General features: G+C 43.0%; 1 protein-coding gene across 4 annotated transcripts in view; it reads left to right on the forward strand.

The window, feature by feature from the left end:
• ACER2 (alkaline ceramidase 2) overlaps window positions 1–16,288 on the forward strand; it is a 64,227-nt gene that overhangs the window by 20,356 nt on the left and 27,583 nt on the right. For all 4 annotated transcript variants that reach the window (XM_027771250.1, XM_027771247.1, XM_027771245.1 and 1 more), the window contains 2 exons: window positions 10,095–10,209; window positions 10,932–11,073. In XM_027771250.1, the coding sequence (XP_027627051.1) occupies window positions 10,095–10,209; window positions 10,932–11,073 (257 nt within the window). The remainder of the gene's footprint in view (window positions 1–10,094; window positions 10,210–10,931; window positions 11,074–16,288) is intronic.

Raw genomic sequence — 16,288 nt, forward strand, 5'->3', positions numbered from 1 at the left:
GGAGGGCCGGCGGGCGGGAGGGACTGTCCCCAGGAGCCTAAGCGCCTGCAAGCTGGATGTGGATGTCTGCTTGTATCTGGGGCATTCCTTCTCCAGGGCCAGAGTCGATCCACGCCCCCTTCTCTGCTCGCCTTTTCCAGTTCTCCATCTGTCCTCTCCTGCCCATATTCCTGGTGTCTGGGCTCATCCTCCTCCTCCTCCTGTCATTTCCTTCTGATGGCCCTATTGTCCAACCAGGGATCCATGTCAGTCCATTTTCCCTGTTCGGGTCAGTTGGGGGCAGTGGACCCGCCGAGACAACTCCCTTCCTCCCTTAGGATCTCTGTGGCGTGACGCACTTGGGTCGCATTGTGCGTTTTTTGCCCTGAATACCTGCTCTGGGAGTACACGGAAAGGAGAAGCCCCAAGCAGGTTTCAGGGGCGGGTCCATTCTTACTAGGCTGACTTGCCTTGCTTTCAATATGGTCGAATTATTTTTGTCTAGAATCAAGTAAATTACTATTACTTTTTTCCCCCTCTTGCTTTTAGTATTTATTCTGGAGCCAGTTTCTAATTCAGCTCCTCCAGATCTGTTTCCTCTCCAGGTCTTAAATCTGAGGTTCAAGTTTGGGAGTGATACTGAGCAGGTTTTCTGGACTTGTCTGGGTGACTAGCTGTGGCCAAGCAGAAACCTCCCCACCATAGAGTCCTGTGTATTTTGAGGGAAAAGTCACAGCTGTGAGAGGAATCGCCTCCTTTTTTTTGCTGTACCCATGGCTCAAGATTCTGGTGTAAATGTAAGGCTTTGCAGGGTCATTTCTGTGGCTTATCATTTCACTGTCCAAACACAGTAAACAGGAACTCCTGATTTGAGTCACTGTGAATTTGAGGTTGTTATTTAGGATTTTTTAGCCTTGGATTTGCTTGACAGGACTGCATCCTTGGCAGGAATCAACTGTTTATTGCCCAGAGGAATCTCAGATGATCCAGTCCTTGTCTTTTAATTTGTATGATGAGAAAACCGGGCTCTTGAGGCAGCTGTTGTATCCACATTTCTGGCATGACTAGGGTCACAGTCCGGAAGTCTCCACTCTCCCTCCTCTCAGTGCTGAAATCCATGGCTGTCGTCTACACAACACTCCTGCTGCTGCCGCCCTTTTTTTTTTTGGTAAAGGTTTTTGCCTTAGGGTGCTGTGTACGCTCCAGAGAGAAAGAGAGACAGAGACAGTGAGAAGGAAGTTGAGAAAGCAATCACTGGAGTGCTGGCCATGCTGCAGTCCTTTCTCTTCCATCCTCCTCCTGGGATCTTGGGCACACATGCACACATACCCAGCATGAGTTTCAAGCCACTGGGTCCGGGACTAGAACTGCGGTCGCCATGTGGCAGTCCAGTGACATAACCATTACTCCATGTGCTGGCCCCCTGCTTTTTTTTTTTTTTTAATGACCAACTTAGTTCCTCAGGAAAACCTTGTCTTCTGCTGTCCATCGATATTGTGAAAGACACCCATGGTGGAAGTGGCCACCCCTTATCTGTTATACAACCTTAGGGAGCATGTTCTCAGGTATAGACGGGTCACTCAGTGGATGAGCTGGAGCAGGGCTGGGTACTTTCATTTTTTAAAGATTTATTTATTTAATTCTGTTATTATTAATTTGACCAGAGAGACAGAGGGAAGGGGAGAAAGCAAGCCACTAGATCTTGGACTCAAACTGTGGTCAGCCATGTGGGAATCCAGCATCTTTATCTGCTACGCCACTGGCCGACCCTAAGGCTGGATACTTTCAACAAGGAGAAGCAGCAGTGGTAACTAGAATCTCTGCTTGTAAGTGAATCTGTGAAACATTAAGGGTTTCACCAGAGTTAAAGAGAAGAGTGATAGCTTGGTGACAGGTTCTCACGTACTTGGCAAGGTAGTTATCCGCGTAGGCCTGCAGAGAGGGCTAGGCCTGGCAGTTTAGGCCCAAAAAGCAAGTATAAAGCTGCTTCAAACAAGCCAAGGGTGCTGGATAAGGGGGGGAGAGTTTATCTTGTCATTCATTACTTTTAATCTAGTCCCTTTGGAGTTCTGTAGTGACTGCCAAAGTCTTCTAGAAATGATCTGGTCATCTTTACCTGCAGTGTCCGTGGCTGGTTCTGGTCCATCTGATGGACCTTTTTCCTTGGAATACTTGTGAACTACAGGATTTGGTCTGGCAAAGCACGGAGTTTAAGGTCTCCAAGAAGTATAGTTGGTCTCCTAGAGTGTGGTGGCACCCACCCTATGGCAAAAACCTATAGTTGGTCTCCTAATTTTGTTGAGTGTATGGTCCAAAGACTAGCAAAAATAATTTCTTCCCCTCTGTTCCCATAGCCCTGTTAGCTTATGATTCTTAGCAAAGACCATGCCTGTGCCTATCTCATTCCAGTACTGAGGAGGACCGTGAACTACAACTACCTGGTAAACATCTTAAATCCTCATAAGGGAGCAGGTCTAATTTCCATTTTATAAAAAACTAGCAGTCACTAACAATTTGAAAAAAACTTAAAGGAATCGACAGTGTTGAATCAAGAAAAGACTGTGAGAGGGATCTAGAATCTTCTTCGCAGATCTTAGGAGTAACACGTCACGAGTACTTCAGTCAGCACTGGCTACCAGTAGCTGTTTACCGTGTGCTGAGGCTCTGCTGGGTACTCTGTACTCACAGTAGGCTGGACATAGAACCTGGTCCATTTGACTCTACAAAGATGGCTCTCTTACGCTGATTAAACTGCCACCGACTCTGAGTGGGTGTCCAGAGCATTTTGTTCTTGGGTTCTGCATATCTCTATTGCCTCAGACCTTGTCACCAACATCTGCTTTACCAAATCCAAACACCTCTTCTAAGAATGTATCATTTCTTTTCAGTCTTTTCTTGTGCTTATTTTACACTGTTTCTTCTACATATGAGTTTTATTGAGTTGTGTTTCTTTGTATACTTAAAAGTATTTTAAAATTAATTATAGAGCACGTGCGTGCACTTGTGTGAGAGAGAGAAAGTGAGAGAGAGAGACATAGAGATATGAGCATCTTCTACGGGGTCTGTGTACACCACAATCCTCCTCTCCAGTCTTCTAGCCCATAGGATTTTGGGCGCTTGTGTGAGTGCTGATGTGTTTCAGGGTGACTGGGCCAAGAACTTGAACCATGGTCCCCTGAATCTGGGATCTAGCTTCTTGAGCAGGGCATTACCACTGTACCACAGAGCTAGCCCTTTTGATGTTTTAAATTTTAAGGTCCTTGTCACACAGACCTAGCCACTTTGCAGAAAAGTTGAGTCTGCCTTCTAAAAATTGGGCTTGGTCTTTGGGGACTTTGTTGTTGAGCAGTGACTCAGGGTGACAGAAGGAAATCAACTGGTGCTGAAAAAAGTCTTGAAGCAAAATACATATATATAATCAACCCCAGTCTGTTACTTCTCTTTCTGATAAGCAAAGCAGAGCTCTCCATATGCCAAAGCCCATGGCCCAGGATCTAGTTTTCTGCAGGGCAGAGTCCAGTTACCTACCTGTCTGTCTGTCTGAGTATTTACCTGCCAACTGCTGTGCACCAGTCACAGAGACCAGATCTGTAAACAATCACCTGGGTGGTGAGGACCATAACAGAGGTGTGTGCAAGTTACTGAAGGTGTTACTAGTACTCTGCATGCAGTTAGTGTACTGTGGGGACTAGGTGGGGACTTTTACAAGAACCTTTCTGATTAGGTTGACCAAACTTACCCTAGTTTTTGCCTGAAAGCTTCCTGAACTGAAAGTCCCATGGTCTGGAAACCTCCCTGACATTTGGTCAGCCCAGAGGCAGGAATGGAACAGTGGAGTGGGTAGATAGGAATTGGCATAAAATTAAGACCCATGGAAATCCCTTCGGCCAAGGCAAATGTCCTTAACTGTTTGTGTACCTACTGTTGAGAAAACTTACAGCCTGTTCTGTCATATTTACTCTCTCCCTGGGAAGGTGCAATTTCACATGCCTCAGGATGAAACTGCAGTGTGTTCATGAGATTATTTTGGAGCAAATATCACATAGAGATTCACAGAATGAGGAAGTTTCTAAGGAAATAATACATTTTGAAATTGTAGTTTCCTTTTAATTGGAAAAAAAATCTATCTGTAAGGATTAAACAAACCAATTTTCCGAAGGATAATCCATCATTAGGCTCTTAAAAACATCCTGGGCTGAACTAGTCAACAATTTCAGTGATCCACACAACTTCAAATTTTTTAATTGTCAGGAGGGTGTGTGCATGAGAGAGGGAGAGACAGACATAGAGACAGAGACAGAGAACATCCACCAATGGGTGCATGGTCATGCCACAATCCTTTCTCTTTCATTTCTCCATCCTGTTGGGATTTGGGGCATGTATGCACACATGCCTGGTATATTTTCCAAGATGCTGGAGGCAGGATTTGAACCATGGCCAGGCATGGGGATATGGCTCCCTTAACTGGTAAGCCATGGGCTGGCCCTGACTTACATATTCTTTTAATTTTTAGAGGTTTTTTCTTTAGGGCATGTGCACTTGCTGGAGAGAAAGACAAAGACAGCTAGAGGGAAAGTGGAAAATCACCCACTGGATGGGGAGATGGCCACACCACAATCCCTTCTCCTTCATTCTCCTCCTGGGATCTTGGGTACACATACACGTGTGCCCAGCATGATTTTCAAGCCACTGGGCCCAGGACTCAAACTCCTGTCAGCCATGTGGGAGTCCAGTGACATAACCACTACACTATCTTCTGGCCCCCTGACCTACACTATTTTGAAGGCAAGTTTCATTTCTCAGTAGAGATGGAGCTATTGAGTCTTCCCCTCCCCACCCCCAAGTTAGCTAGAGAGAATGTACACACACCATAAAGACAGAAAGAGAAAGGGAAAGTGAAAAAGCACACACACACACGTGGGGGATGGTTACACTATATTTATATTCTCTTTTCCTCCATTCTCTTTTGGGACTTTGGGCATGCTCACACACGTCCTGTGTGCCTTTCAGGCCACCGGGTCTGTGACTCAAACCGTGCAGTCAGACATGTGAGATCTAGCTGCCCTGACCACTACACCACTGGCTATCCCTGTCGTTTAATTTTAGAATTTTTATTTATTTTATGGCTAGAGGGCATGTGTGCTCAGCAGAGAGAGAGAGAGAGACAGAGAAAGATAGAGGGGAGAAAGCACCCACACTCCTATGGGGAATGGTCATGCTGCAATCCCTTCTCCTCCATCTCTCTCCCTTCTTTTGGGATTTTGGGCACATGTGCCTGGTGTGTTTCTCAAGTCCCTGTCTGGGACTCAAACCATGCAACTGGCCATGTGGGATCCACAGGTCCTGGAGCTGGCCCAGGTCTACTTTTAACCACTACTTCTACTCATTTGTTTCTTTGTATTTCTTTGACATTATCTCCACTTTTTGCCTTCAGGGGAGTCTCCCTTTTTCTTTCCGTATGTTGATACATTGAATTAGAAATCATAAAGGCCAGCAAGCCATGGCTGATGGACTGTACAGAAGTAGTAATGTAATTCAGTAGCATTTGGAGTCTGTGTCACATAGTGCTTGTAAATGATGCTTCTTATATGTGCATTCAGAAATAATGTGTGGGGGGACCAGCAGTTAGCATAATGGCTATGTCGCTGGACTCCCATGTAGTCAACTGCGGTTTGAGTCCCGGACCCGGTGGCTTAAAACTCACGCCAGGCACATGGGCGTGCGTGCCCAAGATCCCAAGAGGAGAATGGAGGAGAAGGGATTGCAGCCTGGCCCTAACCCCTGGGGGATGATTTCTCGCTTTCTGTCTCTCTGTCTCTCTCTGTCTTTCTGGCGAGCACACATGCCCTATGGCAAAAACTTCTCTTAAAAAAAGAAGAAACAATAATAATGTGTGGGGCCAGCCAATGGTGTGGTTTGGTTCAGGTAGCTGGATCTCACATGACTGAGTCCATGATTCTGGTTGCAGAACCAGTGGCTTTAAAGACTCTGGGGTATGTGCATGTGCAGCCAAAATCTTGAAAGGAGAAATGGAGAAGAAGGGATTGTGGCATGCTGTTCCCCATGAGGGGTGCTTTCTCACTTTCTTTTCCCCTTTCTTTTTCTGTGTCTCTCTGGGGAGTGCAAATGAAAAAAATCGTAACGGTTGGGTATCGGCCTTTTATCTAATGGTTAAGGGAGCTGGAGCCCACATAACTGGCCATGTGGTTTGGATTCTGGCTAGTGTTTTGAAAAACTGCCAGACGTGTGCATGGGTGCCCCAAATCCCAATGGGATGGAGAAATGGAAGGGAGTGTGGCATCCTGGTGGAGGGTAGGGGTGCTTTGTCCCTTTCTCTGTCTGGTGAGTGCATGTGCCCTCCGGCAATTTAAGACAGTTAAAAAAATAAAAAAGATAATGCATCATAATTTTGTGATAATATACACATACACTTAAATGTGGGAATGTGTACCTTACTAGAGGAAATATAAACTGATAAAACCATTCATAGGATCACTGGTAGTAGGTAGTTGGACTTGGCTGAAGCCAGGCAGACTGGGAGAATTTGAAGTAATAAAGACAAACTGGGGTAAAAATCAAATTGTGTTACAGTTTCCAACTTTGTAGGTGGACTGTGACTTGGTGCTCATTTTACTAGAAAGTGGCTAAATGAACTGCTGCCATTTGCAGGGCTCAGAGCAGATGAGGTAAATCTGTATTAACTAAGATGAAGAGGTTTGCAGACATATTGTTGAATGAGAAAAGGAAGATGCAAAATGATAATGTTAGAAGATGTGGCATATGTATGTGTGTGTTCATGTAAATGCAGAAAAAATGACTTGACTAAGAATCTAGAACAGTTATTTCTGGGAGGAGGTAGAAAGGAGAACTTAAGCTTCTGTGACCAGCAGTTGGGGTGATGGCTATGTCACTGGACTCTCATGTAGTTGACCATGGTTCGAGTCCCGGACCCGGTGGCTTAAACTCATGGCGAGAGTATGTGCGTGCATGCCCAAGATCCCAAGGGGAGAAGGGAGGAGAAGGGATTGCAGCGTGACCATCCCCCCTGGGGCATGATTTCTTGCTTTCTGTCTCTCTGTCTCTCTCTGTCTTTCTGGTGAGCTCATGCACCCTATAGCAAAAACCTCTACCCTCTCCCCCAAAAAAGGAGAACGTAAGCTTTGAATTGTACTCCTTTCTTACAAAGAGAACACATTCACACATACGAGGGGAGAAAGACAAGGAAGGTCTCAAGTCAGCCATGGTATAACAATTTCATTGCTCTTCTCCTTGTCCCTCTTCATCTCCTGTCTCCTCTGTTTCCTCTTTGTCCCCCTTTGTCTCTTCCCTCTCCCCCTTTATTTTCTGTGTTTAACAAAACAAAAGCCATGTTTAAATAATGTAATGGGTCATATATGCACAGTGTGTGAAGCATTTCATTATTTTTAGATACCAATTAAAGAGTTAAGCCAAGGAGGTCAGAATGTGGTTGGGTGGATTAGAGGTGAAAATCAGCCAAAGGCAGTGGAAAGAGCTACAGATGCAAGCAGTTTAGCCATTTTTCAGTGGCCCTGACCTTCAGTTCAGTTCAGGTACCTATCCTTGTGGTTCTTCGGAGCCTCATTTAAGTGACCTTTCTCTACTGTCTGATACAAATGACCACTCCTTTCTTCTGAAAGCCCCATGCTCTTGTCTTCCAGACTTTGTCTACTTCATCCACCTATCTCCAGATTGTTTTTGTTTATTTGCTTGTTTTTAGTCTTTTTCTGTAGACCCTCTGCTACCCTATCCCTAATCCAGTATGGCAGTCACTTGTCACATGTGGCTCAGAGAGTGCAGGAACTGCTAGCTCACCTTGAGACTTGCTATAAGAGTGAAATTTACACTGAATTTTAAAGCCTTAGTATAAACAAAAGAATGTAAAATATGAGGGGGTCTTCCAAACATTTATGGAAAAAATGTTTTTAAAAAGTATGCCTGGAATTCAATTTTTTTTTGCACCAAAATGAACTCATACTTTAATCTATTTCTCATCAACATTTTGAAGTCCTCCTTTATCTCTTAATATTTTTAAAATTTATTCATTTATTTTAATTTGACCAAATAGAGACAGAGAGAGAGAGCAAGAGGGAAAGTGAGAAAGCAAGCCATCAGGTCCAGGACTTGATCCGCAGTCTGCTATGTTGGAGTCCAGCACCTTAACCACTATGCCATCTGCTGGTCCCTCTCTTAATGATATTTTAATAGTGATTTATATGTTCAAGTGATAATATTTTGAATATATTGTATTAAATGTGATATACTATTACATTTTTTTTAAAAAGATGAATGCCTCCAGGAGATACTACAAAATGGCTTTATCCATACTAAAGTCAGGAAGATAAGATGATAACATTTTAAAGCTGGGAAAGAACTTAACAGATTTGATCTTTACCTAAAAATGGGTTTTGGTTGGGGTGAGAAAACTGAAAAAGGGCAGCTAGGAGGAAAATTCAGCAGAGCCCAAGGGAAAAGGCCTACATTGTTGATGAAAAACTAATGGAAGGGGACCAGCAGATGGTGTAATGGCTGCGTCACTGGATTTCCATGTAGTTGACCGCCTTTTGAGTCCCAGACCAGTGGCTTAAACTTATACTGGGTGCATGTGTGTGCATGCTCAAGATCCCCAGAGGAAAATAGAGAAGAAGGGATTATGGTTTGGCCATCCCTCCTGTGGGATGATTTCTTGCTTTCTGTCTCTCTCTCTCTCTCTCTGTCTTTCTGGCGAGCACATGTACCCTATAGCAAAAACCTCTCAAGAAAACAAAACAAAAACAAACAAAAAGCCAATAGAAGATGGAATATGTCTAATCCTCCTTACCCCTTCATTAAACTGTGTGGTTTTTTTTTTAACATTATTTAGTATAGGCTTTTTCTTTAGAAATGTAAGTTCAAATAAATTAGAATGCTTCCTAATTAATCTATGTAGAAAAGAAAGAAGAGTTATGAGTTTTTTTTGTCAAGAGAGGAACCTTAAGAGTTTTCATAGATTGTAGTGTTTACAGCTACTATCAAACAGGTGGCAAGGGTTGCCCTTAATGGTCAGTCATTAAAGAATAAAGGTTGAAGGACCAGCAGTTAGCATAATGGCTATGTCGCTGGACTCCCACGTAGTCGACTGTGGTTTGAGTCCCGGACCCGGCGGCTTAAACGCAGGCCGGGCGCATGTGTATGTGTGCCCAAGATCCCGAGAGGAGAATGGAGGAGAAGGGATTGCGGCATGGCCATCCCCCCTGGGGGGGTGATTTCTCACTTTCTGTCTCTCTGTCTCTGTCTCTCTCTTGCCCTATAACAAAAAAATCTCTCCCAAAAAAAAGAAAAAAAAAAGGAATGAAGGTTGAATTGTTATTGGTTTTTTTTTTTTTTAATTTTTTATCTTTTTTTTCTTTTTTTTTGGGGGGGGAGAGGCTTTTGCTATAGGGCGCGTGCGCTCACCAGACAGACAGAGAGAGACAGAGAGACAGAAAGCGAGAAATCACCCCCCAGGGGGGATGGCCACGCCGCATTCCCTTCTTCTCCATTCTCCTCTCGGGATCTTGGGCATGCACGCACACGCGCCCAGCATGAATTTAAGCCGCCGGGTCCGGGACTCAAACCACAGTCAACTACGTGGGAGTCCAACGACATAGCCATTACGCTAACTGCTGGTCCCAAGGTTGAAGTTTTCTTGGTTGTGTATCTGTAATTTAAAAAGTACAAGAACTTGATGCACGCAGGTGGCGTAGTGGTTATGATGCTGGACTCCCACATGACTGACCACAGGTTCATGTCCCTGACTTGGCAGCTTGAAACTCACAGTGGGTGCACACATACCCATAAATCTGGAGAAGAATAGAAGAGAAGGGGTTGAGGAGTGGCCATCACCCTTGTGGGGATTATTTCTCACTTTCCCTCTCTCTCTCTCTCTGTCTCTTTCCTTCCTGGTGAGCACATGTGCCCTATGGCAAAAAACTTAAAAAAAAAAAAAAAAGTACAAGAACTTAAGCAAAATGTGTGACCACATTCATCCCAGTTTGCAAAAGGACACAGTTGAGCATGCTGCTTTATTTTTTGCCTTTTATTTAATATTCATCTTTCGTTCTACATTTTTCCCCCAGATCAGCAACGTCTTGTTTTTCATTTTACCGCCCATCTGCATGTGCTTGTTTCGTCAGTATGCAACATGCTTCAACAGTGGCATCTACTTAATATGGACTCTTTTAGTTGTAGTGGGTAAGTGGACTTGTTTGGGAACGTGGACTGAAAGGGAGGAAATGGGATTCTGCACACTTCCTGTCCCCTTCGAACATAATGTTTTGTAAACCAAAGTCACTTTGACGTCTTAGCCCACGTTTTCACTTGCTTGATGCCCCAAGGACTCTTTTGAATGCAGGCTTGGGGACAAGGTGGGCAGTAGCTATCGCTTACTTGCAGTGGAGACTTTTATTTGTGTAATAGCTACTGGTGTCATGCCAGGGCAATTTTCTGAGAACATCTGAAGAAAGTCATGGGAAACAACTGAACTCTGGAGAGACTGTGGTTTCAAATGGACTTTAAAAAAAAAAAATAGATGTTTGATCTCTCATTGTTCTGAGAAATACTTGTATAATTACCATTTCCTCCCACAGACAGGTTTGGAATTCTTCACAGTGAGAGAAGGTTGACTTTCGTTTACCGATTTTTCCTTAAAGGCTCAGTGGATGAAGACAGAATATGTTCAACTGTAAAATGATTAAAGTTCTAATGTGCTGATATTTGGGCCCTGCTTAAAATCCTCTTTAGAAAGGTTTGAGGTCTACATGCCTGGGTGGTGTGAGTTTCTTTTTCAGAGAGATAGAGTGATCTGGTGGTTGTGATAGCAGTTGGTGAAAGGGCTATCCTTACACTGTGTGTTGAATTTGTGAGTCTCTTCTTTGGTGACTTTTTTTTTTTTAATTGGTTGTAATTGATTCTAGGAATTGGATCTGTCTACTTCCATGCAACTCTGAGTTTTCTGGGTCAGATGCTTGATGAACTTGCAATTCTTTGGGTTCTGATGTGTGCTCTGGCCATGTGGTTCCCCAGAAGGTATCTACCAAAGATCTTTCGGAATGACAGGTGAGCTCATGCTTAACATTTTTGCATTCAGCACTAGATACAACAGCCAATATAATGATGTATATAACAAGAAAAATAGTACATGACTAGCTCGGCCTAATGATAAGCTTATCATTTACTTGTCTAATATCCACTGATGGTTTTTATGATCTGACAGAATAAGTAAACTGTCATGTAAAAGAGAGGATTTTAATAGTGCTTGAGGGAGGATTTATATAACATAAGTGACAAAAAGTCAAAAACAGCCCTTGTCTGATATGAGTGGAAAGACTGTCAGTGGGGGAGAAATTACGAACTGATAGCTCTGAGACCTGCTAGAACATTGCCTCAAGTTCCATCCAGTTTCACCAGTCTTATACATCTGAAGTACAATCCACACTGATGAATTGGCTCTTTGGGCTATTGGTGCTATCATTTTCAAATTGTGTTATATTTACTTCTTATGAGAGCTACACAAACACACATACACACACTCATACACTCATACATACCTGTACACACACTCATGTATATATCTTCGACCTGGACATGAAGAATTTCAGGAAGGGATACATTTCCATATGTCAGGGTTGTATGGTTATTTATCCAGTAAATATTTTTGAACACTTACCCTTTACTAGCATTGGGATAGAGCAGCAAACAAAACAGCTGAATTTCTGTTTTGTTTTTTTTTTGCTATAGGGCGTGTGTGCTTGGTAGAAAGAGAGAGCCAGGGAAGGGGGGTGGGGGAGAGAGAAAGTGAGAAATCACTGCCCCTGAGAGGGATGGCCATGCTGCAGTCCCTTCTCCTCCACTCTCCTTTTGGATTTTAGGCAAGCATGCACATGTACCCATGAATCTCTGTTCCTGATGAGCTTACACTAAAGCTGAGGAATTACAAATCAGTAATATAATATTAGGGCACAATAAGTGCTATAATGAAAAATGAAGCTGGTAAGATTATAGTGATGACTTAGGTACTGATTTAGAGTCTGGTCAGAAAACCTTTCTAAGGAAGCTGTAGAAAATTTGTTACTAATTGAAGAAACAGAGTCGAATAAGCTTAATAAAGAAACAGTCCCAGAACACATCACCCACATATTTTTCTGCAGGACTCTGTTTTGTTAAAAAATATACATATGGGGATCAGCAGGTGGCATGGTGGTTAAGAAGCTGGACACTCCCACATGGCTGACCACAGTTCAAGTCCTGGACCTGGTGGCTTGCTTTCTCACTTTCTCTCTCTTTCTTTGTCTCTCTCTGATCAAATTAAAACAAATGAATGAATAAAGTTAAATAAATAATTCTTTAAAAAATATACATATGGATAAATAGCCTAAAATATGGATTCAATGAAGCAAGGTGTGTGGGTTCAGGAAAGAGTTATACTACAGTTTCCTAGTACTCTACCAAGGAGTAAGGGTAATGGGCCTATTAAAGACTATCTGCTGTCTGTGGACTGAGGTGGAGGAGTGTATGTGAAAAATGTTGGCTGCAAAAAGAACATTGTGGAACTGTGTGTGTGCAATATCCTAATTTTAGAATGAATGAACTAAACACTTTTCTGAGTGTGTGTTTTTCTATGTGCACAAAAATTCCTGGGAGGAAGAGGACACCAAACTACTACATCAGCTATTCTTGGGCTTTGGAGTGGGGAGGAACTTCTTTTACCTTTAATCTGAAACGGCTGAAAAATTTTTTTTACAATGAGTGCATGTTAATTATTTTAAAATTTGTTTATTTAATTTTACATGTTATTTATGTATTGTTAAAAATTTGACCAAAGGAAAAGGAAAGTGAGAAAGTAAGCTGCCAGGTCCAGAACTCAAACCAGAGTCAGCCATTGTGGGAGTCTGGTGCCTTAACCGCCATGCCACCTGCTGGATTCACATGTTAATTTTTAATACTAAAATTTTGTTTTTAAATAAGGTAGGAAGAAAAGATACTATAAATAGATGAGCTGTACAGTCTTTTCCCAAGAAGCAGGATTTGAATGAAATAGTGTTATTGCTAAATATCATCTAGCACATAGAAATGCCTTAAAAAGGTTACTTACTAGAATGAGAGAGAAAAAGGAGAGAGCTGTTTACAAGTAGTTCCTGGTCTTAGATAAAATGTGGTTCTCCATCTTGCTGAGGCCTTCTCATCTACAGAGAAAGTATGCTTTAAAATGGGGTAGTTGGTTTAGGCTGTCTCCAGTTTTTAGTCTTAAATTAAAAAAAAATTATTCATGCAAGAACTCATGCATGTACATGAGAGAGAGAGAGAGAGAGAGAGAGAGAGAGAGAGAACAATACAAAGACACATCCTCCACAGGGTTTGGTTACATCACAATCCCCGTCCTCTTGTCCTCTAAGCCATTGGACCTTGGGCCCTTGTGCATGCCTGGTGTGTTTCAGGCTGACCAGGACAGAGACTTGAACCACAGTCACCATGTGGGGTTTGACTTCTCTTGAGGATTGTGCCTCCCCACTGTACCAGAGGGCCTTTCAAGTTTCTATTCTTCTTTGGTTTCCTTGTTGAGCTTCAGGAGAAGCCTTGTGAGGTGGAGGAGAGAGTGAGGGCAGAGTGGAGGTAGAGGGCCAAGGCAGGGTTAGGAGGTTGGTTGACAGGAAGACTGTCTTTGACTTTGCATGGAAAACAACTCATTTGCCTTTTGGCTTTGCCTACTGTCCCACTGGGTGCCCACAGGCCACCTCATCCTTTCTCTGAGCTTGGTGCATGTTAGGTTGAGAGCTAAGGAACTGCTTTTCACTTAGATCTGGTCTTTCGAACCCTGGGATCTGAGTAAGAAATTGAAGAAATGGGAATAAGGGTTTTGTTGGTTTAGCATTCTGGAGACCTGAGTGAAATTCTGAATGACAATTTCTCATGTGTTCGTTATAGAGAACCTTTTTCCTTTTATAGTTTCTTAGAGGTAGAAATGAGGATATGCTCTGAGGAGCAGGAGAGAAGAAAATGGGACAATAATGTTGTAATGAACATTTACCAACTTTAATAATGAAGACATATATCGTGAGGCAGGGATATCTGTGGCCATTTGCAGCTTTTCCCTTGCCAGCACCCTGTGGCATTTCTCTGGGGAAGGGATGAGGTGTGACCACTTCGTCCTTAGTACAAAGAGAATCCTTGGAGGTGCTGCCCTGGCTTTGGAGACTGCCTGAGTTTGAGTCCTAGCTTCGCTACTTGCTGACTGCTTAGCGTTTGCCTCTTTCTGTTCCCTCAACTATGGAATTAGGTACTTAACAGTACTTCCCTCAGCTTCTTCAGGATGACCCTGCAGAGCAGTTAGCACAGTACTCAACAATGTGCTGAGGACTCTGTCACAGCTTGCTGTCTATATATCCCTGTCTGCATTCCTGAGATATGCATATACACTGAAGGAAAAAAAGGGCATTAAAATGTTTCATGAGAGACCAGCAGATGGTGTAATGGTTACGTTGCTGGACTCCCATGTAGTTGACCACAGTTCGAGTCCTGGATCCAGCGGCCTAAAACTCATGCTGGGTACGTGAGCATGCATGCCCAAGATCCTGAGAGGAGAATGAAGGAGGAGGGATTGTAGTGTGGCCATTCCCCTGGGGGGTGATTTCTTGCTTTCTGTCTCTCTCTCTCTCTGGTGAGCTCACATGCACTATAGCAAAAATATCTCTTAAAAATATTAGTGAGCGAAGGAATAAAAAAGGTGAGCAAAGGAAAAGAAAAAAGGGGAAAAATGAGTAAGGATTTCAACTCTGTTTGCATACCTGCCATTTTTTAGTGATGGGGAGACAAAAAGGCCAAAGCTCTCTGTGTGGGCATCATTGCCTGTGATGCAGAGCAGGTGACAGTTCTGCAGTGGAAGTGGCAGTCCTGACCAAAATATTCGTGTCAAAATCAGCATTTCTGGGTCAGCACTGTAGGGCAGTGGTTAGGCCCTGTGCAGAAAGAGCCAGATCCCACATGGCTGACTGCAGCTCAAATCTCTGGTTCCAGCAGTTTGAAAAATATAACAGGCACTTGTGTCTGTGTGCCCCAAGTCCTCTGGCATGGAGAAATAGAAGTAAAAGGATTGTAGTGTGAGGGGTCAGCAGGTGGTATGGTGGTTAAGAGTGCTGGACTCCCACATAGCCGACCGTGGTTCAAGTCCTGGACCAGGTGGCCTAAGGAGCATGATACCTCTTTAAAAACAAAACGAAAATCAAAATAGGATTTCTATAGACCAGATTGTCTGATTTAACTGCCTGAACTTGCCAGATAGTTAACATTTATCTTTGTTTTGATTTTGCTTTCTTTCTTTTTTTTTTTTGCTGCAGATTTTGCTGGAATATTTATTTTTTTTAAGAGAGATTTTTGCTATAGGGCATGTATGCTCATCAGAAAGAGAGAGAGAGAGAGAGAAAGAGAGAGACAGAAAGAGAGAAATCACCCCCCAGAGAGCATGGTCACGCTATAGACTCTTCTCCTCCATTCTTCTCTTGGGATCTTAAGGCATGCAGCCACACGTGCCCAGCGTGAATTTAAGCCGCTGATCCAGGACTCGAAGTGTAGTAGACTACGTGGGAGTCCAGTGATGTGACCATTACACCATCTGCTGGTCCCTTTGATGGAATATTTCTTTCTTTCTTTTTTTTCCTTCTTTTACTAGAGAGCACATGTGCTTGCAGAGGGAAACAGAGATAGGGGAGAGGAGACAAAATCCTCAAAGGGAATGGTCATGCCACAATTCCTTCTCTTCCATCTCTTTCTCCTTTCGGGATTTTGGGTGCACATGTACCCCACATGTTTATCAAGCCACTGGGTCTGAGAGTTGAACTGTACTGTTGGACATGAGGTCATCTGGCTATCTGAATTACCAGGCTTCAGAACTGAACCACTGGAATATTTCTAAACACGTAAAGGAGTGCTGTAGATCCAGTGTGATATTTCTGAAGAAGAGACAGTAGAGTATGGTAGCTAAGTGAGTTCGGTTCAGACAGACATGGCTTTGAATAGCCATTCGCTTTTTAATTTTTAAGCTCTAGAAGCTCCTTTTGCTAATCTGTAAAGTGAGGACCCCCCTCATGGGGTCAAGAATAAATGAGTAAATTATATAAGTGTATAGTACAGAATAAAGACTCAATAAGTGCTAGCAATTATTATGAATGGATAATATGGAAAAGTGTTTTGAAGATAAAGGTGTCTAAAACAGTAGGGAAATGATTAGATTCATTATATCAATAGGATATAAAGTCTTTATAAAAAAAAAAAAAAAAAA

This window comes from Tupaia chinensis, unplaced genomic scaffold (genome assembly GCF_000334495.1).
Source record: "Tupaia chinensis unplaced genomic scaffold, TupChi_1.0 Scaffold000029_1, whole genome shotgun sequence".
In the NCBI taxonomy this organism is placed as follows: Eukaryota; Metazoa; Chordata; class Mammalia; order Scandentia; family Tupaiidae; genus Tupaia; species Tupaia belangeri.